At 45.1% G+C, this 27,414-nt stretch overlaps 1 protein-coding gene across 7 annotated transcripts in view; it reads left to right on the top strand.

The window, feature by feature from the left end:
- Positions 1 to 27,414, top strand: part of MEGF11 (multiple EGF like domains 11) — a 345,349-nt gene that overhangs the window by 297,227 nt on the left and 20,708 nt on the right. For 6 of the 7 annotated variants that reach the window (XM_081838780.1, XM_081838778.1, XM_081838777.1 and 3 more), the window contains 5 exons: positions 5,933 to 6,061; positions 11,151 to 11,279; positions 13,413 to 13,541; positions 17,903 to 18,031; positions 18,381 to 18,611. In XM_081838780.1, coding sequence (XP_081694906.1) covers positions 5,933 to 6,061; positions 11,151 to 11,279; positions 13,413 to 13,541; positions 17,903 to 18,031; positions 18,381 to 18,611 — 747 coding nt within the window. Of the gene's footprint in view, positions 1 to 5,932; positions 6,062 to 11,150; positions 11,280 to 13,412; positions 13,542 to 17,902; positions 18,032 to 18,380; positions 18,612 to 25,731; positions 25,851 to 27,414 lie in introns of all 7 variants that reach the window. The other variant, XM_081838776.1, reaches the window with a different exon arrangement.

The following is a 27,414-nucleotide window of genomic DNA, read 5'->3' as shown; positions in this document are numbered from 1 at the left end:
TCACACCTCCTCGATCCATTTTCTTGGGGAGGGAGAAAACAAGAGAGAAGAGGAAAGGACCCATCTAAATGGTATATGTGAGTAAAGGGGGGGGCAATACCTTGGATTGGAAGATGGGCCCTGCATTGTACTAAGGGGTCAAATGGTTTCTGGGCTCTTGAAAAATTGATGGCCACAGGGTGGTCCAAAGGGATGTTGTGGTTCGCCAGCCATCTTCCAGCGGACCACCTAATTCCTGCTGCTGGCTGATAGGATTGTAGCAGGGATTTCACCTCCTCTTATTTTATTTATTGATTTTAAAATATTTATTTCCTAGGGCAGCTCGGAGTATGAAATTTAAAACAAGTTATTGCAACCGTAGCATAACAAAGTAAACAAGTAAAACTACATGAATCGGGGCTGCAATTTTTAATCGATTAACTGGTGAGATCAGTCAACCTTAAAAATGTTTTTAATCAACTGAATAGGCACCCCTGAGATACATGTTTAGAAGCGCTAATAAAAACTGTCAGCGGCAAGCAACATCTTCAGTGGGTCTTTCTCCCTTTTCCCTCTTGGCCGTAGGGGAAATCCCTTTCCTACGATGATGCCTCACAACAAGAGTACATCATCTTACAAACAAAGGAAATGGGTTTTCTTGCTCTAGAAATACACTGTTTACCTGTATTTATGCGAGTATGGGGTTGCATCCATTGCTAGCCCCACTTAGAGTAGACCCATTCAAGTTAACAGGCATGACTAACTTCGATTGATTCCTTTCAGTCTACTATACTCTGAGTAGCACTTAGCTGGATGCAACCTTGCAGTGAAAGATTCATCAGCCAGAACGTATATGATTAATTGATCTACAGTGGTACCTCGGGTTACGAACGTAATTTGTTCCGGAGGTCTGTTCTTAACCTGAAACCGTTCTTAAACTGAGGTGCTCAGTTTGTCCTCAGACAGCTTCCAGATCATGTGGTCAGCATGACTAAGCCGCTTCTGGTGAACCAGAGCAGCACACAGAAATGCTGTTTACCTTCCCGCCAGAGCGGTACCTATTTATCTACTTGCACTTGTCATCCTTTCGAACTGCTAGATGGGCAGGAGCTGGGACTGAACAACGGGAGTTCACCCCGTCGCGCGGATTCGAACTGCCGACCTTCCGATCGGCAAGCCCTAGGCTCTGTGGTTTAGACCACAGCGCCACCCGCATACCACTAAGGGCCTTGTACACTAATACAAAAACCTTGAACCTGGCCCAGTAGTGTATAGGCAGCCAGTGCAGATTTTGAACACTGGAGTTGATTATATATTGATTTCTCTTGATAGAGGGCTTCACTTCTGCTTCTCCCATGCCTAGAAAGCACATGTCTGAGCAGTTTTTTGCTTTTCCTGTGCTTTCTAGCCATGGGTCCGAGCAATTTTCTGTTTGCCCCACCACTTTCCCTGGGAAAACTTGCTCTTTAGCGCTGAATCAGTTCAAACATCAATTGAGGTTTGTTCCTATTCAGCTATAAAGATTGAGATTTCCCAGCGGAAAGCAGCAGGAAGAGAGGAAGCCTGGATGCGCCCTTAGTTCCGTTTACATTCCTAAGAATTTGGGTTGTGGTCAATGGCAACTTTATAAGCTCAACAAGGGGGTTCATTGAACCCTAATCTGGATTTATGCAATGGGAGGCCAAAGCCAAGCTAAGGATCCCCTACCATTAATAGGAATACAAGCAGCTTGGATTGATAACGAATTATAGCTGCCAGAAAACAGCTGATATCTCAGCAGGGGTTTGGAGTAGTCCCCCTTCAGAGCTCTAATAACTAATTAACATGGCAATTACCTCCTTGTATTCCTAATACAGAAAGCATTATTACCCTTTTCTGTATTCAAAATGTCTCAGATCCATTTAACTATTGTTTGTGCGTAATGCATGCAGCTTCAGTGAAGATCTTAATAGGCTCTAAGAAGTGTAAACAACTCACTTTTGAAAATGGTTCTAGTGGGTTGTTTCCCCCCTTCACAGTTCAGAGAATCTTGGAAAATGAAGATATATAGTAAACATTTTACAGGCAAATGTACCTCACAATATCATATATATCCCATTATATGATTGAGTTGACTTGTTTTTCAAATTGTTCAGCCTTTGGCTTCATAGGTAATGAAATGTGCAACAGTGTTTTGTTCATCTGAGGCTGACTTGCATCAGAACCATACCAATCAAACTTCCAGGTTCTGGACTACCAGGTTCCCAATGCACTCTGGGTTGCTGTTTTTTTTACCAGCCAGAAGGGCATTGCAGTTCATGTCAATCTAATGACAGCATTTGCATGTCGTGGTCAACACTATTTATTATATTTATTTATCCCATGTATGAATCATCACCTATGAAACGTCTCAAAGTGATTGACGGTAATAACATCAACAATTTAAATAATTTATTATGTTAAAACTATTCAAATCCAATGCAGATAACAGACTGGGATTTAGAAGGCTTGTTGAAGGAAAACTATAGGTCATGGTTTAGTGTGAAAGCAGAAAAGATCCATGCTTTCCCCGCAGGAGCAACAAAGCCACATTCTCTAGTTTAGTGTTACATCCAAACTGAGGACTGTGGCTTGTTTTGCTCCAAACAGGGGAGAAATTTGACTCAGATCACATTTAAAGCTGAATTTCTCAAATTTGCACTTTCTGAAAGGAGCCTACAAATGAAAACGCTTCCACCCTGCAGAATTTGCCTGTATTTGAATTTTGCAGTGCAGATCTCCAACCTGCTTACAGAAATGTAACTCTTACAGAAATGTGTGCATTTAAAAAAAAAAAATGTGAATATAACATACAGCTGCATACAAATGTTATTGGGAGGAATCTGCCGTGAAATGCTAAAGAATTTTCATGCGGTTTGTTTTTTTAATGCAAATTGCTACAGCATTGTGGAGAACTGAATTTAAGGTATGAAAAATGAGAAACAGAGAAACCAAAATTGGCATCTCCTCCTATCCCCAGCTCCAAAAAACAAAACAAAACAAAATCCACAATGTTAATCGAAGTTGGCTTTCCCATAGTTGTGTTTTGTCTTTTTTGACTGAAACAAACTACGACCACTGGTTTGGACATTACACTAAGGCAGAGAGCATAGTTTGTTTCAGCCACTAGCTTATGGGGAAGAGCAAAGCAAAAGTCATCTGTGTTCCATGGTTTACCATGATCTGCAAACTGGGCCATTGTCATGTCAGCAGCAAGTCAGTTTGCTATCATAAAATGAAGTGTGGATATTGAGTACAGATCCATCTGAAACAGATCGTCCATTCTCGGTTAACCCATCCAAAGGGGGTGTAGCCACTTGTGCCTCTGCACTTGTGCCTCTGTTTTAAAAAAGAAAGAGAGAAAGTTAATGTTTATTATTAAGAATAATCAACAAATGAATTGGGAATAGAAAGGAAGAAGATAAGAGAAGAAAGCTGTCATAGCAACAAGAAGTAAATGTAAAATGACCAGAGACGATAGATGAAAGAAACTGGCACTTAAGGGGGTAGGGATGAGAATAAGGTCCATGCTAAGTATGAAAGGAGAATGAGAGGAGATGGCTAACAAAAAATAGTTTGAGAGGCTTGCGGAGAGGGGAAGCAGGAAACGTCAGAGGAAAAATCTTCCTCACTTAGAGCCTCTGGGTCAACAAATTCAGCCTGAAATGGGGAGACTGTGTCACAAAACCGCCAGAGCAAACACCTTGAGGAATGCTGACCTATGGAACTCTTTGCCACAAGGAAACTGCTGTGAAGGGGGTGAGGGAAAACAGCCATTTCTGAATATGTATTAGATATTCATAGAAAGCGATGCCAGAAATGTCAGCTGGCCATGCCAAACTCCGACTCTGTCAGTGCCACCATTTTGTGACTGGGGGTGGGGTGGACTTTTTAATTTTCAGCTGCCTTAAGTGGGACCCAGCAGTAGAAAGATTGAGAAGCCCTGTCTGAGAGTATATATGATTTCCCAGCAACCCAACTTCTGTGACTCTGTCGCAGTCCGATAAGGGCCGTATAACACCATCGCCTTCTTTTTATTTTATGTAAATTGGCTTTCTAAAACCAGGCTGTTGGGAACGTCCTCTTGATGGGATTATGTTTCTGCCAAGGATGCCTGTCACTGAATCCATCTTTTTTTTCCCCCCTTGATAACAAAATTGTGTTATAATATTGCTGAGATCTGTTAGAACAATGGGCCTGTGCATGAGGGAAGACAGGTGGACAGATTGTTTCGGTGTTTCGTCCTTTCTCTCTAGTGTGAATATTTCTCCCTTCTCTTCCCGCCTGCTACGTTTTCTCTCATTTCAGTGAGAAAACTGTTCCATTTAGCATTTAACTTCAAAGTCAACTTTATCTACTCTGGGAGGGAGATAAGTGTGTTTTGAGACTGTATGTGATTGTCTTCCGGCCTATTCTTACCGTCCCTGTCATGGCGGGAGTTGGAACTGGCAGATGATTCCCAGCTCCAGATTTTAATCTCGGACTGAAGCGCTTTGGGAATAGATTGAGGTCATCTCCCATGAATGTGAATCAGGAAGCATGAATTGTCGAAATGCTAAAGTAGGGAAATAATGCCAAAACGAAAACAAAATACCTCTACCTATTTGCAAGGATATGGGTCCAGTTATGTTTGTGTGCCTTTCGTTGCACTGATGGACTGGGAGAGCTGGTTTTATCTGTTTAGTGAGCGTGGTTATAAGATGCCTGCTTTTGTCAGGGAGAGAATCCAGCAGCCAGTAAGAACAATTTGACAATGCTTCCATTGTCATGCTCGAAAACAGGGACTACATACTGGTTTTCCATCAGTATTCTGTAGTTATGTTGGAACCTAAGGATATAACTTGTCTGTATAGAAGAGTTTAATTCAATATCCTCAAGACCTACTACGGTTACAGCGTTCCTTCACCCACCTGGGGCATGCTGTATGTTTTAGACTAGTCAAGGCTGCGATGGCTGGTGCTAATTGGAGTTGAATTCCAAAACATCTGCAGGGCACCAGATTGGCTTTAGAATAAAATTAAAGGGTTTTTTCCTCCCCTGTCTTATGGACTAAGCAGTGCTAGGTGAAAAACTTAATACTGATGCTCTCTCTCTTTCCCTCCCTCGCGCGCTCTCTCTCTCTCTCTCTCTCTCTCTGTTTTCTTTTGTAATGACATGTGTCCTAATCAATGGATGGATTTACAGTGGTACCTCAGGTTACATATGCTTCAGGTTACATACACTTCAGGTTACAGACTCTGCTAACTCAGAAATATTACCTCGGGTTAAGAACTTTGCTTCAGGATGAGAACAGAAATCGTGCTCCAGTGGCGCAGCAGCAGCAGGAGACCTCATTAGCTAAAGTGGTGCTTCAGGTTAAGAACAGTTTCAGGTGAAGAACGGACCTCCGGAACGAATTAAGTACTTAACCAGAGGTACCACTGTATTTCATCCATCTGTAGATGGATGGATTTCTATGGATATATACTTATTGAAAGCCATGCATAGCAACCTGTGGCCACAGAGGGGAATAGGCATCCTTTTTGTCATCAGAAAACTCATTCAATGGGTCTCAGTTTAGCATTGTGATTTGTGTTTCATGGTGTGTTTCCAGAATCTCACTAGCCACCTGGCCATGTGCCTCCTTGGCTTCAGCAGCTGAACCACATCTTTTACCTTCAGTGCATTCTCTCTACACATATCAACATACATACACGCACACACACACACACACACCACAGTCCACTGACCAATAATGAAGCTCAGTGAGACTCAAGGCAAGGTTATCTTTGGGTCAGTGCGCCTGGCTGTTAACTAGAAGGTTGGTGGTACGAGTCCACCCTGGGACGGCTGTGGGCAGGATTCTTGCATTGCAGCGGGTTGGACTAGATGAGCCTTGGGATCCCTTCCAACTCTACAATCCTATGATTCTGTGTGCATTTCTGTTTCTATACAGTGTGTCCAAGCGGAAGATATGGGAAGGATTGTGCCGAAGTGTGTCTGTGCACGAACAACGGGACATGTAACCCCCTGGATGGGTCTTGCCAGTGCTACCCTGGTTGGATAGGCAAAGACTGTTCCCAGAGTAAGGAGCAATTTCTTTTTCGTCTTTCATAGCAATAGGTAAAGGTAAAGGTACCTCTGCCCGTACGGGCCAGTTGTGTCCGACTCTAGGATTGCGTGCTCATCTCGCTCAAGAGGCCGGGAGCTAGCGCCGTCCAAAGACACTTCCGGGTCACGTGGCCAGAGTGACGAAGCTGCAGCTGGCGAGCCAGCACCAGCGCAGCACACGGAAACGTCGCTTATCTTCCCTCTATAAAGCGGTACCTATTTATCTACTTGCACTTAAGGGTGCTTTCGAACTGCTAGGTGGGCAGGAGCTGGGACCGAATGACGGGAGCTCACCCCGCCACAGGGATTCGAACCACCGACCATGCGATCAGCAAGTCCTAGGCACTGAGGTTTTACCCACAGCGCCACTCGCGTCCCAAGTTCATAGCAATAGGTCTGCCTTATTTTCACGTGAAAAACACATATGCTTGTCCTTCACCCTGATTTGCGGCATAGCCATCATGAGATGGAGCAGAGCTACAAAAGATCTATCTGCATAGTTTGCAATCCTGTGGGAGAAACCCTCTTTTCACAGTCTCACCTCCACGGATAGCAAAGAGGGTGGGGTCGTCCCAAGAGCTTGATCTGTGGCAGCACCCCATCTCTGGAATGCCCTCCTGGGGAAAAACCAGATGACCCCCTTCCTTGAACATTTGAATACATTTTTTTTTTTTGGTCATCCAGGCTTTTGGAACTGTCATTTTTTAAGGTATATTTAACATAGTTTTATCAGATTTTATGTTGAGCCATCCTAGGCACTCTTCAGGAAGGAAAGGTGAGATAATAAAATATTTGAATGGGGCAAAAAGGGGAAGGGGAAGAATCCAGAAGCATAAAAAGTCTCATGTAATCAGTGACATAAAAAAAACCACAACCATTGTTGAAGAAAGGCAGATTGAAACAAATGTGTCTTCAAAAAATGCCTATATTGAAGGGGCCTCTCATAGGTGTGAGATGGGAGGTCCACAAATGTGGAGCCACCATCAAGAAGGCCCTATTCCTTGTGTTCACTAATCTAATATACCATATTTGTGGGCAGTCTATATCTGATCTTATAAGTAGACCTGGTTTGTACAGGCAAAGCTGAGTTTCCTTTAGATAAGCCAGCATCATTTAGGGCTAACACCAGTTCTCACATTGAAACCCTTTATCCGTGTCTCTGCATCTCTGTCATTGTTTTGGGAAAACATGGTTCATTCTGTGTAAAGTCTCACATAGTAAAGGATGGCTCTTTGTCCGGTTAATAGCCATTAATCAAATCAAAATGGCTCCTCCAGGATAGCCCAGGTAAGGAAGCAGCCCTAGTTCAGAATAGTAAATTCAACAACAAAGATTTAAAAAACACTTATGCACAAACCTATCTACTAGGAACTCTGCCCCTGAACCAGCCTTGCTACAAGGTTTTCTACTTAGTATTCTTGTTTCTTTGCATAGGTGAATTTGAATTGAACTGTGAAACAAATGCACAAATGAATTTGTATTGCTAGAGCAGGCTTTGCCAGCCTGGAACCCTCCAGATGTTTTGATCTGGAGGGCACTGAGTTGGCGAAGGCTGTGCTAAAGGAAGGTCTGTTCATTCTTTTCAACACTTTCCTTTAGAAATCATTAAGTGATCAACAATTCTGTGTTGCAAGGTCCATATGGCTGAGAAAATTAGAGAGATGAGATATTCCTATTACACATAATTTAGTTGTTAAAATCAGTGCTTTCTGGAGGGACGTGTGGTGACTTCTCTGAAATTGCCTAGGTAGAAGATTGACATTTGAGGATCCAAAAACTGGCATTTCCCTAATGAATCCTTAATTGGAGGCGGATCATCTCTGGGAAGACCCAGCCTGTCGTTCAGAAATGTTACTTCATATTCACAGTGCAATGAAGGTATTAGACAGCACTTGCAGTAAAACATATTAAACCTCCAGTGATAAAGGAGGGATCGGATAAAAACAGACAGCTGTAATTTTGCTTTTATTGTGCTTCTTCCGCAGGCCAAATATTTCTGTCACTCAAAACAGAAATTAGGAAGCCTGTCAATTTCAAATATAGTTCATTATATTTAGAAAGTAATTGGGAAACTGCTGTTCACTTCTGCTTGACTTCAGGTGATGGGCGCACATTTTATTTTTCTCTTTTTCGCCCTTAAAAAGTGATTGTGGCTACACATGACAACTGCCTTTAACAAAAGCCACAATTCTTACTGGATTCCTTGCGTATTTACTGAAATTTCCAGAAGAGCGCAGCAGTGAACATTTCTCCTGCCTCTTTCCTTTTTTGTAAACATCCTCCATTAATTAATGAGAAAAGAAATTCAATTCAAGAATAAGGATCAAAGGCGAAAGAATATCTGGTTTATTCTCATGGGTGGGGTGCAGGGTCTGTGACGTGCCTACCCGTAATTTTGGGGTGGTCGAGGGTGTTTGTGAACAGGGAAGTAAGGAAGCACCGTTCTCCATTCTGCCCTCTCACAAACAGCGCTGTTTCCAGTCCACTGCAGTTCATCTTCTACCAGAAATGGCATTATTTGTGTCGCCACCCGCTATGGCGAAATTGCAAAACTTATTGCGTCATTTACATTGCCATTATGTCTTTCCACTCCATTCATTTCAGTGTAAAGGAAACCCAACGCGAATGGGGTGAGTTGAGGGAACGTAATCAGCTACCTATCATTTGCGACCTGAAAGCAGAAGCAAGAATGTGTAGAGATTGTATGCACTGAATTGGTTTCCGTTTCAGACCTAGGGCGAATATGTGGGCATCGTCATTTTCTGCTTCCCTTTCAGCCGGACTTCGCAGTCATCCCTGTTTGTGAGGGCTGTTTCTTACATGGGACAACTGTCCTCACCAGTGTTGTGCACTCTGCAACCTTCTTGACTTCCCAGGCTCTAACTAAAGCCCAAGAAAGATGCCATGAGGAGAAGAAGGTTCTTAAACAGAGCTTGGATAGCCATCTCTCAGGGATTCTTTAGCTGTGATTTCAGCATTGCAGGGAGTTGGACTTGATACCTCTTTTTGTCCCTTCCCACTACGATTGTATAATTCTATGAACTCGTCTCATGGGGGCTTTTCAGATCAGGAAAGATGGGAGGCTGCAAAGAGAGTGGATAAACGTTTGGCGGGGGTTGGAGAACACCATTCTCCTTGGCCTCCTCATGACAGTAATAATAATAATAATAATAATAATAATAATAATAATAATAATAAATAATTTTATTTATACCCCGCCCTTCCCAGTTCAGAAAACCGGGCTCAGGGCGGCTAACAACAAATTTAAAACACTTATTTGTAGAAGCAGCATAAAATACAGTATAAAAACATGAATAACAATAAAATTCAAAGTTCAGAAATCAATTTGGGGTAAATCCATCTAATAAGAATTAGATAGTCACCAGGGCTAGCTGGCTGAATTAGTCCTACTTGGGCCAGTGAGGAAGCCAGGGGAGAATTAGCTGTGGGATCTCAGAGCAGTTAATCTTCATAAAAGGGGAGGGGGAGGGAAGAGAAGGGAAATAGAAGATCAGGCTGAATTCAAATTAAAGGCCAGGCGGAATAGCTCTGTCTTACAGGCCCGACGGAAGGAGGTTAAATCCTGAAGGCTCCTAGTCATATGAGACAGAGCATTCCACCAGGTCGGAGCCATCACTGAAAAGGCCCTGGCCCTGGTGGAGGATAGTCTGACTTCCTTAGGGCCCTGGACCTCTATGGTATAACTATGGTTATTCATGGACCTTAAGGTCCTCTGCAGGGCATACCAGGAGAGGCTGTCCCATAAATACGAGGGCCCTAAGCCACAAAGGGCTTTAAAGGTCAAAACCAGCACCTTGAACCTGACCCTATACTGCACCAGGAGCCAGTGCAACTGGTAAAGCACGGGGTGAATATGCTCCCATGGCAGGGACCCTGTGAGGAGCCTCTTTGCAGCATTCTGCACCCGCTGGAGTTTGTGGGACAGTAAGGGAAGCTCAACACACTCTGTTCTCACCAATATGCTAAAACGCCCCGAGAATGAAGCAGAAAAACATTGAATCTTTTTTTCACTGGGGGGAGGGGGGAGAGACTTTTGAGAAATTTGAGGAGAAATGTTGGCATACCACTAGGCATCATGCCCCCATCACCCCTTTGTTCTATGTGGGTGTGAGAGGAGAGACTCCATCAGGCATGTACTGTGGCTTGCCGTTGTTTCATTGATTATACTTTAGATATTATTGTAACTGTTGAGTGGATTTCTGTTTAACTTTTATACGTTGATATTATTTTATACTATTCTAATGATTGTTGAATGATTGTTGAATGTTACTTTTTTGCCTATTTTAAAGTTATGTTTTATTATCACATTTTTGTATTGCATTAGATTGTTATAAGATGTACATTTTTTGTTTCTTCAGCTTGTAAACCGCCTTGAGTATTGTAAGATAGAAAGGCGGTATAAAATTAAAAATGATGATGATGAGTGCACGCTCAGAGCTCCCCATTCACTTCTGTGCAATATGCAATTCCATTTTGGATATCTGGTGACAGGTGTATTTGGACGTGTGAAGTGTTGCATCTGTTTTCCTAGTTATGAAGCTAGCACTTCTACTCTGCTTTTCTAAGGTTCCTTTCACCCTGTTGCATTATGAAACCGTGGCCTTTTTGGCCAATATACTGGCATGCCCTGCTAAATTTCACTCACACCCTATGCTTTCTGCACAGCCTGCTCCCCCCCCCCCCCATGATTCCCCCATGAAAACAGCAGGAAAGAACTGCATGCCGATATGCCTCCCCAAATTTTGTCGCTTTACTCCCACGATTTTCCAGGTAAAGGGAAGGCTGCAAATGGGATTTTTTCTAGAATCAAATAACATGGAAAGGAGCACTAAGCATGTGCTATATTCCATTAATATTCTGGAAATGGGTTTTATATTGTGTGAAAGCTTAAATATAAAACAGAAATTAACAGTTAGGGAAACATTGGGGGGAATGGAGTCAACTGCTGTGTGAATGCAGCCTAAGTGGCTGGACTTTCAAAAACATAGATATATGGAAATATTGTATAATTATTTTATCTCTCTCTCTCTTTTTCTCTCCAGCATGCCCTGTTGGCTTTTGGGGTGCAGACTGTTTTCATTCTTGCATTTGTCATAATGGTGCAGTATGCAGCCCTCACGATGGAGAATGCAGGTGCACCCCGGGCTGGACGGGTCCCTACTGTACACAACGTAAGATTTACAGCTTTAAATGATGGTGGTGGTGGTGGTGTTTAGTGGGAATGTGTCTGTTTTTTAAAAGTATGCACTGCCCCCTTGTGGTAGCTTCCTGCATTGCATCCTTCGGGGGGGGGGGTTGCTAATGCACACTTAATCTCTGCCAAAAAACAAAGCAAAGAAACAAATGTTCCTAGTAAAAAGAGATGTTAACCAAATGAGAAAAAAGAGTAGCAAAACTTGATTTATCTATTTGTGTACATAACATCTTAATTCCCCAGCACTTACTTCCAAGGCAGACACGTCAACATTTCGGCAGTGCACTTAATTTGTTTTGAGACAAAGCCAAACAAGACCACCAGATTTATTTTGAAATTAGGAGATCACTTACCTCTGTTCTTCCAGGGGAACTGCAGTTTTTAGAACCTGAACATTTGGAATTAGGAGACTTTTTAAATGCAAGCTTTTGCATCATTAGCAGCCAGGCGTTCTAAATTAAATAGTTGAAATTGGGGAAGGGCTGTTGATCAGCGGTGAAGCATCTGCTTTGCATGTAGAAGGTCCCAGTGGCATCTCAAGGCAAAGCTGGGACTGTCCCCTGCCTGAAGCCCTGGAGAACAACTGCTGCCAGTCAGTGCAGGCAATACTGAGCTAGATAGACCAATGGTCTGGTTCAGTATAAGGCAGATTCCCATGTCACTGTGTAAGAGTCACACTTCAACATCTTTACAAGGCTGACTCACACATTTAAAGAAAACATTGATTTCCACCCATGCTGTTCCTACAAGTCATAGGAACATAGGAAGTGGCCTTATACTGAGACAATTGGTCCATCCAGCTCAATATTGTCTACACTGACTGGCAGCAGTTTTCCAGTGTTTCAGACTGGGGTCTTTCCCAGCCTTACCTGGAGATGCCAGGATTTGATCCTGAGACCATCTGCATGCAAGGCAGATGCTCTACCACTGAGCTACCATTCCAGTGCTTCTGTTCTCCCCTAGTCTACATACTCTGGGGTTGCCTCTTTTCCCCATCATGGCTCTTTTGCTGCAGAGCAGCTGGCAGCCACCCTCAGACGTCCCTGCATTTCCCTTTTCCCACATTAGGTGTGTTCAGACTTTACATTCAACAAGTATGCAGTCTGTGTACCTGTGTAGACAATAGCTGAGCTGTACCCTTGTACATAAAGAAGGCTGATTGCCGAAGAATTGATGCTTTTGAATTATGGTGCTGGAGGAGACTCTCAAGAGTCCCATGGACTGCAAGAAGATCAAACCTCTCCATTCTTAAGGAAATCAGCCCTGAGTGCTCACTGGAAGGACAGATCGTGAAGCTGAGGCTCCAATACTTTGGCCACCTCATGAGAAGAGAAGACTCCCTGGAAAAGACCCTGATGTTGGGAAAGATGGAGGGCACAAGGAGAAGGGGACAACAGAGGACGAGATGGTTGGACAGTGTTCTCGAAGCTACCAGCATGAGTTTGACCAAACTGCGGGAGGCAGTGGAAGACAGGAGTGCCTGGCGTGCTCTGGTCCAGGGGGTCACAAAGAGTCGGACATGACTAAACGACTGAACAACAACAACCCTTGTACATGCAACGAGAGTGCAGTCTGTGTGCCTGTGTACACAGTAGTTTGTACAAATTGACATTCACACACTTGCACACAAACAAGGGGCAGCTTGTACCTGTGTTCTCTGTAACTTGTGAACAAGCCTCCTGTGATTTGATCATGGGCATGGCATGCAGGAAACAAAATAAAGCTTCAGTCACATGAGCAATCTTGAAAATGATGTTTTTAAAGCTGTTGCCGTTTTACTTCCAAGCAGCTTAAGGCAGCGCACAGGTTCTCCCCGCCACACCCAACCTTTTCATCCTCAGAACAAGCCTGCAAAGTAGGTTAGACTGAAATAAGGTGACTGACCCAAGGTCGCCCAGTGAGCTCCATAGCTAGTTGGGAACTTGACTCTTGGCTTTGCAGGTCCCCTGGTTAATAATAATAATAATAATAATAATAATAATAATAATAATATCATCTCTGGGCGGCTTCCAACAAAATATTAAAATACAATGGTCTGTTAAACATTAAAAGCTTCCCTTTTCTACTTATTTACCTTTTCTTCTTTCTCTATTTCTACCCCGCACCCCAGGATGTCCAGCTGCTTTCTATGGGAAAAGCTGTGCCAACGTCTGCCAGTGTCAGAATGGAGCAGATTGTGACCACATTACTGGGCAGTGCACATGCAGGACGGGGTTTACGGGGAAGCAGTGTGAGCAAAGTAAGTTGTTATTGTTTCTGACCTTCTCCCCTTCGTCCTAGGAGGGTCTTTTCCCTTTGGCTGTGTTCACAATTGAAAATGAATATGTGTGTGTGTCCTCACATCCTATGCTCTGTTTCAAGTTGTGGGAGGCAGCTGTTGCAGCTAATTGCAAAGCACCCTTCCACTTTCTGCTACAGCAGCAGTGAGGAACCTTTTTAAGAACATAAGAAGAGCCAGTAGCTCATCTGGTCCAGCACCCTGATCTCACATTGGTCATTCTAATATTGAACAACTCTTACCACCAGAAAGTTCTTCCTAATGTTTAGTTGGAATCTCCTTTCTTTTAACTTGAATCCATTGGTTTGGGTCCTACGCTCTGGAGCAAGGAGGAAACAAGCTTGCTCCATCTTCCAGCCCTCCTCTTCTTCTCCAGGCTAAACATACCCAACTCCCTCAACAGTTCCTCACAAGGCTTGCTTTCCAGACCCTTGATCACCTTGGTTGCCCTCCTCTGCACATATTCCAGCTTCTCAATATCCTCCTTAAATTGCGGTGTCCAGAATTGGACACTGTACTCCACAGAGTAGTCCAGGTATGGCAGAATAGAGGGGGACTGCTATATTTATCTTGATCATGACACTATAGTTGTGTTGATGCAGTCTAGAATAGCATTAGCTTTTTTGCTGCTTCATCCCACTGTGGACTCATGTTCAGCTTGTGGTCTGCTAAGACCCCCTCAATCCTTTTCCCATGTGCTACTGGCAAGCCAGGTGTCCCCCATCTTATAAATGTGCTGGTGGTTCTTCCTGCCAAAGTGTAGAACTACAGTGGTACCTCGGGTTACAAACACTTCAGGTTACAGACGCTTCAGGTTACAGACTCCGCTAACCCAGAAATAGTACCTCAGGTTAAGAACTTTGCTTCAGGATGAGAACAGAAATAGCGCGGCAGCAGAAGGAGGACCCATTAGCTAAAGGGGTACCTCAGATTAAGAACAGTTTCAGGTTAAGAACGGACCTCCGGAACGAATTAAGTTCTTAACCCGAGGTACCACTGTACTGAAATTCATTTCTTTAGTTTGAGCCCAGTTCTCCAACCCGTTCAGTGCTCTCAGACCAACTGTTTAATTATCTGTTCTAGGAACTTTCCTTGTATCCGTGTCAAGCTCACCGTTTGGTAGTTACCTGGGTCTTCTCCCCAGCCCCCACCCCCCGCTCTCCCACCTCCCACTTTTTGAAGGTGGGGACAATATTACTGCCTCCAAATGTGGAGACAGACCATATCCATTTGGGCTAGCAGCATTTGATAGCTTTTTACCCACTCCCACAGGAGTCAAGCTGGATGGTGTTAAAAGAGGACTGGATAGAATCATGGAGGCAGAGGCTATCAGTGTTTACTAGCCACAGCGGCTAAGCTTTCGCCCATGGTCAAAAGCAGCAATGCTTCTGAATACCAGTTGCTGGAAACCACATGAGGAGAGGATGGTTTTGCACGTGGGTCCTCCTTGCAGACTTCTCCTGGGTGGCCACTGTGAAAACAAGAGAGTAGACTAGATGGGCCACTGGCCTAATCCAGCAGGCTCTTCTTATCTTCTCGTGATCCTGTCTCCTAGCAGAGGCTAATCCAATTAAGGCAGCACACAGGAACTCCTAGAATCCACCTTCAGACGCTTACAAAGTATAGGTGGTGTGACTTTAATATCACGTCAGCTTTTGCTCTGTCCTGTTGTGCTTATTTATTTCTTCAGGGTCAGGAGACAAAAGGAAGTCCTTTTTTCACATAGTGCATAGTTCAACGATGGCATCTGCTCCCACAAACATGCAGTGATGGCCGCCAACTTGGATGGCTTTGAAATGATGGAGGAGAAGGCTATCAATTATGAAGGCTGTGTTCTGCCTCCAGCACTGGAAACAGTGTGCCTGCTGCTGGGAATCACAGATGGGGATAATGCTGTTCTGCTCCAATCCTGCTTGCAGCCTTCCCAGTGGGGCATCTGATTGGCCACTGTGAGAACAGGCTGCTGGACTAGATGGGCCCCTGTTGGCCTGATGCAACTGCAGTGTTCTTATTTATCTATCTCTTTTATTTGGGGCTTTTTATACTGCCCAATTAACCATGCTCTCTCTGGACACTTCACAAATTTTAAAAATCAATGCATGGCAAATATAGTCAAAGCTAAAAACAAGCAATTCGGAAGGGGGGAAAAACTGGCACAATGATCGGCATCAATGCCACATAAAACCATCAAGAAGCCACAGCGCAAGATCAATAAAAACTATTTAAAAACCACTAAATCCAACAAAGGAGGAAATGAAATAGTCCTAAGTGCTAAAATGCACAAAACCTCAGTGATTAAAAGACCCAAGAGAAGTGCTTACTTATCCATTCTGATGAAGAGCTCTAGAGAACTCCAAAGCTTTGCTAACTTTTTGTGGCAGGTAGGTTGTCCTATAGTGGATTTTAGGCTCCCTACTCCACCCATGGATCAGCAAGAACATAAAAAGAGCCTGCTAGATCAGGCCATAGGGGGCCCCTCTACTCCAGCATCTCCTGGGTCTCCTACCAACTCTCAGCACCCTTAACAAACTACAGCTCCCAGAATTCTTTGGGGGGAGCTGTGACTGTTTAAAGTGGTATCATAGTGCTTTAAATGTGTGGTGTGGACATGACTATAGCCTTACATGATAAAAACAGCTCTCCCTGCAATTTAAGACAGAAAACAATGTTGAGAGCCTAGAACGGGTCATTTGGAGCCAACTTCCTTGTCCCATGTTTACTTTCAGGGCTTTAATGATGGTTTTTGGAAGGGAGAGAGTTGCCTTCCTCCTGTGGACTTTATGAATGTGTTGCTGCTGGGCTGGGCAGCCTGTGTCTGATGGGACCAATGAGGTGGTCATCTTGAAGGAGCTTTGCTGGTTTAGGGCTAATAAATAGTACAGTTGACTGGCACTTCCTGTAGAACTCCCCATTCTTCTCTTTCTCCAAAGTCTCAGGAGTTTCCAGGCCGCTTTGCAGCCTTCCTTTCTATTTCTTACAGAAAGTTGCCCAACAATACATTATAAGCAGCCTCTGGATTTATTGTCCTAGGCCATCATGGTAATTGCTTGAATAAATTATGTCATTGGACATTCAATCATTTTGCCTCTGGTAGAAATACAGGACAACCAAACTTTCAGCATCCAGGAGGAGAAAAAAAGGGAGGAAGAATGCAGAGCTAAATCATGGATACTTTTGTTGTCAGGGCTGGCTTGGGGCCCCTACCCCTTCCAGGGAAAGTGTCCTTTAGTGGACTCCTTCCATTGTTTGTGGTCCTTAGGTAAATTATTTAGCTGTGGTGGAAGCAGTCCAGGCAGTGCTCAGCCACCCTTTAGGTTTCCCACAATTGCCCAGTGGTGACACTAGGTGAGGGGCATTGTGGGGAATCTTAAGGGTGTCTACACCCAGACACCTGGCACTCCTTGAGAGTGCTAGGCCAGAAAATATCGGGGGGGGGGGGGAGAGACCCCTGTAGCTGCCCAATGATGCCAAGGGCTGGCACCATCCCAGGATATAGTTGCTGCTGTCACTGAAGCATCAGAGCAACAAGGCACACTGGCACAATTTAATGAAGTATAAACTTGCTTTATTTTAGTGGTCCCTGCAGATTTATGAAATGGTGTTTTATGGTTGCTGTTGTTTTTACAGTTTATAAATATTCATAAACAAATTAAATAAATGCAGAAGAATAGATGGCAAGAGCTCTGCTGTCTTTCTGCCCAAGTCATAGGTGGGCAAACCTTTGGGCTGCGTTCAACCTGCAGCCCCTTGGCCTCACTCACCCCCCCTCCCCCCTTCCCAGCCTCTTCTGCTCCTTCCCTGCTGGAAAAGATTCCCTGCCTTAAACCCTGGAGACCTATTGCTAGCCAGTGGAGGCAATACTGAACTGGATGGACCAGTGGTCTGGCTTGGTATAAGGAAATTTCCTCTGTTCTTGTGTACCATGGAGATTGCCATTGCTGTTAGCTGCCTTGAGTAATAGATGCATGTTAGAAGAGCAGGATATATGAATCATTATACTAACAAATCCTCCATTTAAAAATATACCGTATTTTTCCGTGTATTTTTTCCTAAATTTTTGAAGTTTAAAATAAGGGGTCGTCTTATACACGGATAGTGTATAGTGCATTTTCTTAATTTGGGGTTAAAAAAATAGGGGTCATCTTATACATGGGGGCATCTTATACACAGAAAAATGTGGTATATGTAAAAATGGTCTCTTCTTGTCAAAGTTCTCACTGACCATTTCACCCTTTTTACACACACACACACACACACACACACACACAGCGCTTTCTTGCGGTCCATAGACCCATAAATTTTCGCCCTTTTTGAATTTGCAGAATGCCCCCCAGGAACATTTGGTTATGGTTGCCAGCAGCTGTGCGAATGCATGAACAACGCGACCTGCGACTACGTTACGGGCACCTGCTACTGCAGCCCTGGCTTCAAAGGAATCAGGTGTGACCAAGGTGAGACAAAATCCCTTTGCCTTTTCTTTCAAACTGAGTGCCCAAGTATGTCTTTCGGCAGCCTCTCAGATAGTGATGGATGAGCCTAACCATGGGACTGGCAAGATAAGAAACTAAAATTGACATTTTTGCCCATCCTTTTGCCCCAGGGTTGGGGGGGGGACCCTTGGATAGGGGCAGCGAGTTATAAAATATTTTGCTGGTGTTGCAAATGTTTCCATCCAGTATTTGTAGTCCAGAGATTCCAAAGAGCTGGGAGGGAGGGAGGGAAGGAGAGATAAACGCCTCTCCTTGCAAAATGGGTTTCTGCCACTCAATTTAACAGCACATTGTGAATTATTTTTAACAGCGGCTCTCATGATGGAAGAATTAAACCCCTATACTAAAATTAGTCCCGCTCTTGGATCGGAGAGGCATTCAGTGGGAGCCATCATTGGGATTATTATCCTCCTGCTAATTATTATGGTTCTGCTGGCACTCTTCGTGTGGTATCGACGGAAGCAGAAGAAAGGCCACGACATGCCAAGCGTCTCGTACACGCCAGCCATGCGGATGACAAACACCGATTACTCACTCTCTGGTAAGGGACACTTCCTTTCCTTATGGTGATGCAATGCGGGCTCTGACGCTTTTACGAGGGAAGGGAAATAAATGTCAGAGTCTTTTTGGCACAAAGGACTTCTTCGTTTTCCTCTTGAATGCTGCCATTCCCCAAAGTCTTACCTTGGATATGTAGGGAAGCCAGGACAGACAGAGGCTAGTGGGTGGAGCAGAGAAATAGCCTCACTCCTCCGCCCCCCAAAAAGCAGCAGCGAGAGAAGGGCCATAGCTCAGTGGTAGAGCATCTGTCTTCCATGCAGAAGGACCCAAGTTCAATCCTCAATGTAATATCCAGATAGGACTGGGAGGTAACAATCATTCAACAATCATTAGAATAGTATACACACACACACACACACACACACACAATGCACAGGTTATTTGTGTTCTGGATGGAGTTGCAGTCCCCCTATAGAAACAACCAAGTTTGAGATTTCACGGTGCTTTGGGGCCCAACTCTGTCATCTGAGAGGCGCAAGTGGCCTTGATGGCACAGACCGCTCTTTGCCATCCTGGGCTGCTGCATCATCACCCATGACCCCTTTCCAGACAGAGATGCCCTAACTTCAGTCATCCATGCTGGGGTAGCTTCTCAGTTGTGCTACTGCAGTGCATTACATGGAACTGCCCTTGGAGACACTTCAAAAACTGTGGAGAGTGAAGAATGCTAGAGTGCTATCTAGGAACACCCAACTTGCCAGTGCAGAGAAGGCTGGGGTGGGTCCTGGTCCATTTCTGGGACCAATTCAAAGTGTTTGCACTCCTTGCTATAGCCCAGGATAACTGGCAGGTCCGTCCGCCAGCCCATCTCTACAGGGGTCTGCCCCAAGCTGTGGGCTCATCTTCAGAAGCCTCTCCCTGGGAATGCGTGCTCTCCCATGTGTGATGGGCAGCAATCGGAGAAAGATGCTTCTGGGTGCTGGTGGTGGGGATGCCTCTATTGCAGAATGCCCTCCCTAGAGGGGCTTGCCTGGCAACAGCCGGGTTGTCATTTCTTTGACATCAGCTGCTTTGGTGTCATTTTCACACCAGATGGAAAGCTTAATAATAATAATAATAATAATAATAATAATAATAATAATAATTTAATTAATTAATTAATTTTATTTGGAAGATTGATATCAGACAGTTTGATCAAAGAGCTGTCTTAAAGTGGGGTACATAATCATAAAACTGTACATAAGACGCAGCTAAAATCAGCAAAACTGTTTTTTAGAAAAAATATACACATAAAATAATCTTCACTAAGACACAGATAAAAGCACTAAAACTTTTAATAGTGAATAAAGATAGCTGCGTTTATATTTTCTTTTCTCCCAGTTTCATCTTCAGTGTTTTGTTCTCATGCTTCTCTTTTATTTACTAATTCAGATTTGCACTGTTATTTTATCGCTTTTATTTTAATATGCTTTTTTCATGATGCATGGTTGTATTTTTATCTTTATTGTGAGCTTTCCTGGGAAAGTTTCTTTAAGGGGGGAGTGTGTGTATGTGTGCGCGCACACAGAACTACCAACCAATTTCAGTAACCCTGACAACAACCTTGTAAGGTTGGCCAGTCATTAATATGACCCTCGGGTTGCAGATGGATGACTGAAACTGGAGTCATTTGCCTCTGGTCACTTAGTGTGTCCATGTAACATTTGAACTTGGTGCTTCTGGCTCATAGCTCAGGGCCCCTCTAGACTGGTGAAGGGTAGGGTTTGCAAATATCTTCTTCAGCGTGTCATTCATTGAATAATAGTTCACCAGTGGTGCATTTACACTGTCTGCACATCAGTCTGCTTTATTAATTGGTTTGTGATGCTTCCTCACTGTTACCAGATTATTGCCATCCTGAAGGGGCTCTCAAGCTCTGGCACAACGAAAGTGGGACCCCAAAAAGCACATCTGGGGTATTTAAAGATACAGGATTTCAGCAGGAAGTTGTGGGATATGCACTATTTGGAAACGAAGCGGTGTGCCCACCTCGAAACGTTTGCGAGTGGAAATGGAGTTGAAAGCTAGGCTCATGCATAACTGCCCTAATATCGTCGTGAGCGCATGAATGCACAATAAAAACACAAAATCTGGAAGGGCTCTCGGGTGCAGCCCAACATTCTCTGCTGCCATCCACAGGCACCGTTCCGGATACTGTTTTATGCTCCAAAGCATAAATTGGTTTTGAAGAGCTCCAGTTGCTGCAGCTCCCTCAATTTTACGATTTTGTGAGATTGTCAGGGAGTCCACAGAGCTATAGTCCTTGGGATTACTTGGATCAAAACTGTGATGGATAAGCCACCCAGCTTGCAAGGAGGAGAGGCAAAGAAGGTGCTATATACAGTATCCTCTTCTTCCAAACTACCCAGACAGTCTTTTGCCAGCATCCCTGGGGGAAACAGCCATAAACTTCCTCCAGCAGTAATGCTGCAGAAAACTCCTTTTTGATGAAATGCATCCTCCGTGCAGAGAGGGTCGTACCCATCCGTAATTCCAGTGGTAAAATGCTTGCTGTTTGTGGAGAGTACATCTAAATTCCCAGAAGCCACAACGTTCCCTGGAGAGAGAGCCAGTGAGAGTGAAAACAGAGGTTGGGGGGGTCCCAACTCCATTCTCCCAAATTATCCCTTCCCACCCTGTGGCCAAGCCCTCTTGCCATGGTGTCCAACCCCTCTCCACAGTCACCTTTCGACCATGCAGTGTACTGACTATGACAGTTGTGTCACTGCCAGCCTTTGCGTGGCGAGTTCCCGACCCCCCCCCCAGGTGGAAATAATGACACATGACACAATTATTAAAGTTAATGGGCTAAAAAAGGCCACAACTTTATTGGTTACAGGTGAAGAGCGGTATTGGCTTAGGCATTGGTCCTAACCGACTATATCCAACTCCAGTCCATCTGCTCAAAGTCTGGGAAGGGTTAACCACCAATAGGGGGGAGTCCTGCTGATGCACATCAGGACTAGGAACTAGGAACTTCCCTGGGGTCACCACTAGGGGGCGTGCCTTGGGCCCTAACCTCCTTAGGCTTCAGACAGGACCACGCCCCCTGGAATCCTTTAATGGACTACCCTTCAATATGCGGGGCAGGTGATGGCGCTACCTCCCCTCTTCCATCTACAGAACAAATACCAATGCCTAACCGCCAATACCCAGAACGTTGTGACGATTTGCTATGAGGTAGGCGAAAACCGAGTGGCTGGTGCCAATTTGCCCAGTGGAAAAATTCCTACCAGGCCCCTCAACGGCGACCAACCAAGGTCCATAGCAAGGTCAAGAAACGAAAACCTTATAGGGCAGGAGGGTGGGAAAAAGCAGGAACAGCTGACAGGCGGCAAAGAGGGAGATTCCCAGCCGTGTCCTGCCTTAAATAGGGCAGGCCACGCCCCCCAAGCCAACCAATAGGGAAGCCCCCCAATCACGCAGGGCTGGCCTCTGCCCGCCACGCACGTGGAGAGGCCGTGAAGCCCACAACTCCACATCCTCCTTAGGCGGAAGAGGCTTTCTCCTGCTAGTGCATGCAGCAACCTGCTTAGGTGAGTCAAAATAGGGGCAGTGGCGAAGGAAGGCTCTCCGGCACCGGGTATGGGGTGTCGAGGGGCAGGGCAAACTGGCCACAGGGGTGGGGCAGACCGCCCAGCGCCACTGATATGGATGGCACATGCATGGCACCGATACGGGCAGCACTCAAGCATCGCCCATACAGATGGCGCTTGAATGGCGCCCTTGGCCACCCTACAGTGAGTGTAGCCCTCGGCCACCCGCCATTTTGGCACTCCCCCTCAGGGTGACACCCGGTGCGGACTGCCCCCCCCCAACCCTGAGTATGGGTGGGGGAGAAAATAGATTTGGTTTGCATTTGAAGGCAACTTGTACTTTCTGACACACCTTTCAAAATCCACACGAGTCCAAATCTTGCAAGCAAGTTTTCCGGCAAAGTAATACATACAAAAACATAAATATTACGGTAAAGTGTGCAATAAAAGGCATCTGTTAGTGAAAATAGCATGCCAAAATGTGTATCTTATGAAAAATTGACACTAAAATACTGATGAATTTTCACAAGGAAGTTTTTTTTAAAAAATGCAAACTGATTTTTAAGAGTGGAGAACTGCACTAGAAGGAGACTGGGAGTTTCTATAACTTTGCCCCAGACTATAAATGCTCTCACACACACCTCTGCTTGCCATCCAGACAGGCAAGAGGCATTATGAGAGTTCAAGGACACTTTCCAGTAAGGCAAAAACCCTCAAGGAGGATGGAAAACAGGGCCTAGAGCAGCGGTTCTCAACCTGTGGGTCCCCAGATGTTGTTGGACTACAACTCCCATCATCCCTGAGCTCTGGCCTTGCTAGCTAGGGATGATGGGAGTTGTAGTCCAACAACATCTGGGGACCCACAGGTTGAGAACTGCTGGCCTAGAAGGTGTGTGGTCTTGGGAAAGCCCTGGGGTCCAGATAGAGAGGCTTGGGGCCACATGCTTCCTCCAGACTTGATGTCCCCCACCCCTGTTTTAAATGAAGTGAAGTCACTTCAGCAGTTGAGGGAACTGGGTAGCCTGGAGAAGAGAAGACTGAGAGGGGATGTGATAGCCTTCTTCAAATAACTGAAAGGCTGACACACAGAAGGTGGAGCAAGCTTGTTTCTGCTGCTCCAGAGGGCAGGACTCGAACCAATGGATTCAAATGACAAGAGACAAGATTCCGCCTGAGCATTAGGAAGAACTTTCTGGCAGCAAAAGCTGTTCAGCAGTGGAATGGCCTACCTCAGAAGCTGGTAGACTCTCCTTCCATGGAGGTTTTCCTACAGATGTTGGCTGGCCATCTGTCAGGGATTCTTTAGCTGTGATTTCTGGCAGTGCAGGGAGTTGGATTAGATGGTAAGTAGGGCCCTTTCCAACTCTACAATTTTATGACTTTTTAAGAAAACAGTGCAGTGAGCTTTGTTGTGAGGAAAAAGGAAGGACTTCACCTAAAGACAAAATCTCAAGGGCTTGGTATCCAGCCTCCCCCTGTCCCATGCCCCAGTGTAAGCCCATCACAAGGTCATCTCCACGGGGCAAGTCAGGAAGCAAAGGGCAGATGTGGACACACCATCGTTGTCCCCTGCGCAACGAGATGGCAACCCCAGTTTCACACACACCGAAATCAAAAGACCTTCTTAAGCAGATGAGGCAGGGGAAGGGGAAGAAAAAATTTGAGTAATTGGAGGGTGGATTTTGGCACAGCGCTAATCTATTCATTCCAAGTCTTCTCTTCTCCATCTGACAATTAAAGTTTGATTCCAGGCTTTCATTAACCAGAGGGATCCTGCAGAAGTACTGCATTCCCACCCCCAAACCTATATATCATTTGTAGCCTTGAATCATGAAGTTTTCACTTAACAAAGGAAGCACCCAAGTGTGCCAGTGAATTTTCCAGTCCAGTTACCAATGTTTTTGTTTTATCGGTAGAGGTCTCCCCCAAATTAAGATTTTTAATTAATACAAGGTAAATGAGAGCCTGCCTGCTTCTTTTTCTTGTTCTTGCTTTCCAAAGCTGCTTGCTGTTCCCTGCATCCTTATCGGTCTTTTAATTCATCTGGGAGTGGTTTAATTGCTAAATTGAGTTTGTTTCACTCTTCCGAAGGAAGTGTTGCTATTTTGATCTTTATGGGGTGGCGGTTTTTGTTCAATGGCAAGGCAAATGGATTGCCAACAGATGGTCGTTAAAGTTGGCAGCTCTGCATCCCTTAAATAGTTGGCATTCCTCTCTGGGTCGTCATAGACTTTGGACGAGGAGAAGGTAAAGAGCTGTCACTGATTCATGGATGTTGTTAACCTCAGGGATGTGTCTCTGCAGAACGAGGGCCCAGGAGAGCTGCTCTGTTCCCTCCTATGTGCCTGTCACAATTTTTGCTGGCTCTCCCTCAGGAAGGCGCTGCCTTTTCCATGTTGCACCAAGGGATCAGGCTCTCTCTGAGCTCTGTTGTGAATAGATTTCACTTTTGTGCTTTAAAAAAAAGTGTCAATTAAAAACTCAGACATCCTGCATGCATTGCGCAGGTTTGCATGGTTATTATTTATATTATTTTTTGCATACTTTGGTTCTGAGGGGGAAGGAGGGGCTATTAAGAACATAAAGAGAGCTCAGTTGGATCAGGCCAAGGAGGTGGAACTTGCCTATTGTGGCTAGTAGCTATTGAGAGCCTAATTCCTCATGAATCTGCCTAAACCCCTTTTAAAGCCATCGTAGTTGACGGCCATCACTGTCTCCTGTGGAAAGCAGAGCAATACATTTGGCACCAGTTGGGCTACAGGAGTTGCCAGAAGGAGGCATGCAAAGCGCGATCCAAAGGTCTTAGAGACTCCACTCCAGATTTGTGTAGCATTTACTCTTTAGCCTTTTCTTCTCCCAAATATATCTGGCAAGGCAGCCAACAGAGGTTGAGGATCAACGCTTTTCTTCTGCTAAATGGGCTACCTTCCCAGATTGATGAGCCCCATCTGCCCCTCACATCCCTCTACAGCACATGTAGAAGTACAAAATAAAATCGTTCTTTAAACAAATTTAAGGGGCAACCCACACTGGTCAGTTGGGCAGGGGGAATGGGAAATGGAGGAGAGGAGATGGAATGGCTTGCTGGGAAGATGGTGTGGCTGGTTGGCTGGCTGGCACCAACCCTGAACAGGAGTACTTCTGCTAGGAGGTGCAAATGCAATGCAACTGTTTGTTGTAGGTCCCACTTGCATACATCTTAATTACAAGGTGGGGTTTAAACATGCTAGACATGATCTCTGTGTTTGGATGGTCTTGCACATAGAGCTTCCTATTTTTATGCATCCTCCAGGCTGCATTCAAATTTATTCTTTGCACTGTACCAGAGACTGAGTCTTCCATGGTCCCTGTCTTTCACAATGGTTGGTGCAGGGCTGTGACTGAAGGGAGGGGGGCGTAGCAAGGCAAAAATATTCCTGGCTTGACAGATCAGAAGTGGTGGTGTGGTTTTGTAACCTAACCTGCCCATGTGTGTGTGTGTGTTTTAGCACATAGGAGTGTGCACATAACACTCTCTCCCTCTCTTCCCCTCCTTCCTCCCGTGCAGCTCCAAAAGAGTGTTGTGATGACTTGTTTTCTTCCCAGATATATCTCAAGGTAACAGCAATGCACACTGTTTTTCCAACCCAAGCTACCACACCCTGCCATGTGGTGTGACTTCACGGTTCTTTCCCAGTAATCTGGATGGAAACCTCTCCAGTAAGGTAGATATGACCCTTGTCTTGCCCTCCATTCCTGGCACCATTCTCCCTGGTTCAAGGAAATGTGCCATAATGGTTCTGTTTAGTTGTCATTGCTGAATAAGCCTGGGGTAGGCAAAGTGGCACCCTCCAGATGGAATACAACTCCCATCATCCCTGATCATTGGCCATGTTGGCTGGGGCTGGTGGGAGCTGGAGGTCAACAACATCTGAAGGGCACCATGTTGGCTGTCTCTGGAATAAGCTACCTAGCTCAAGGACAACCAATAAGGTGCTTTCTAGATGCTGTTGGACTACAGCTCCCACCAGTCCCCAGCTAGTATGGACAGTGGTTAGGGTTGAGGGGAGTTGTGGTTCAAGATCTGGAGATCACCATCTTGTCTGCCCCTGGAATAAGCTACTCAGCCCATTGACAGCCAACGTGGTGCTTTCTAGATGGTGTTGGACTACAGCTCCCGTCAGTCCCCAGATAACACAGTCAATGATCAGGGATAATGGGAGTTAAGAAGAGACTGCTGGATCAGGTAAATGGTCCATGTAGTCCAGCATCCTGTTCTCACAGTGGCCACCCAGTTGGAAGCTCACAAGCAGGACCTGAGTAGCACAGCAACTCTGGTCACCTGTGTTTCCCAGTAACTGGAATTCAGAAGCATTACTGCCTCCAACCATGGAGGCTTGAAGCCATTGATAGCCTCCATGAATTTCTCCATTCATCTTGTAGTCCAACAACATCTGGATGGTGCCACATTGGCTAACCCTGACTTCAGTTGGTGAAACTGATCATGCTGTTGCAGTCCTCAGCTTTCACAGGTGGATTGAAAGAAGAGTCAGATCAGGTGAAAAACGACAAGGGATCTTCCTTATTGTGGCTTGTGCCCCCCCCCAGATGTTCAGGGAAGCAATTCTTATCAGCCCCATACTAGGGCTGATGGTAGGTGTAGTTCCAAAACATCTGGAAGGCATCAGGTTGGGGCCTCTATGATGCACACCTTTTGTAGGGTATTGCAGCAACCCAACATGGCTGCCTTTCTGGAATTTGTCTCTTTCAAAAGTAACTCCTCTGTTGTGCATCTAACGAAGTAGACTAAGACTCTAAGAGAGCTCTCATGGCAACAAAACTCGTTAGCTTTTAAGGTGCCGTAAGACGTCCGATCTGCTGCATCGGATTGAGATGCTCACTCTTTATAGAAGATTTGGGTTCTTTCTGGTCACAGGTGGACCCATTCTTGCTCCCTTCTAATTGCATAGTTAGCTTATTGTCTCTTGCAATGGTCTTCTCTGACAAGGGTGCAGTTCCCTGTTGCAGGAGTGGCTAAGGGATTGGCTGTAGCTCAGTGGCAGAGTATCTGTTTGGCATGCAGAAGGTTACAGGTTACCCCAGCATCTCCAGGTAGGGCTGGGAAAATCCCCTGTACAAAATCCTGGAGAACTGCTGGCAGTCAGTGTAGACAATATGGAGCTAGACGGACCAATGGCCTGGCTTAGTATAAGGCAGCTTCCTATTTCCCTGTGTCTTAAGGGAAGGACCATAGCTCAGCAGTAGAGCATCTGCTTTGCATGCAGGTCC

Source organism: Podarcis erhardii, assembly GCF_964252035.2.
Source record: "Podarcis erhardii genome assembly, chromosome: 14".
Classification (NCBI taxonomy): Eukaryota; Metazoa; Chordata; class Lepidosauria; order Squamata; family Lacertidae; genus Podarcis; species Podarcis erhardii.
Note: the sequence above shows the minus strand (reverse complement) of the source record. Positions and strands in the feature narration are given on the sequence as shown.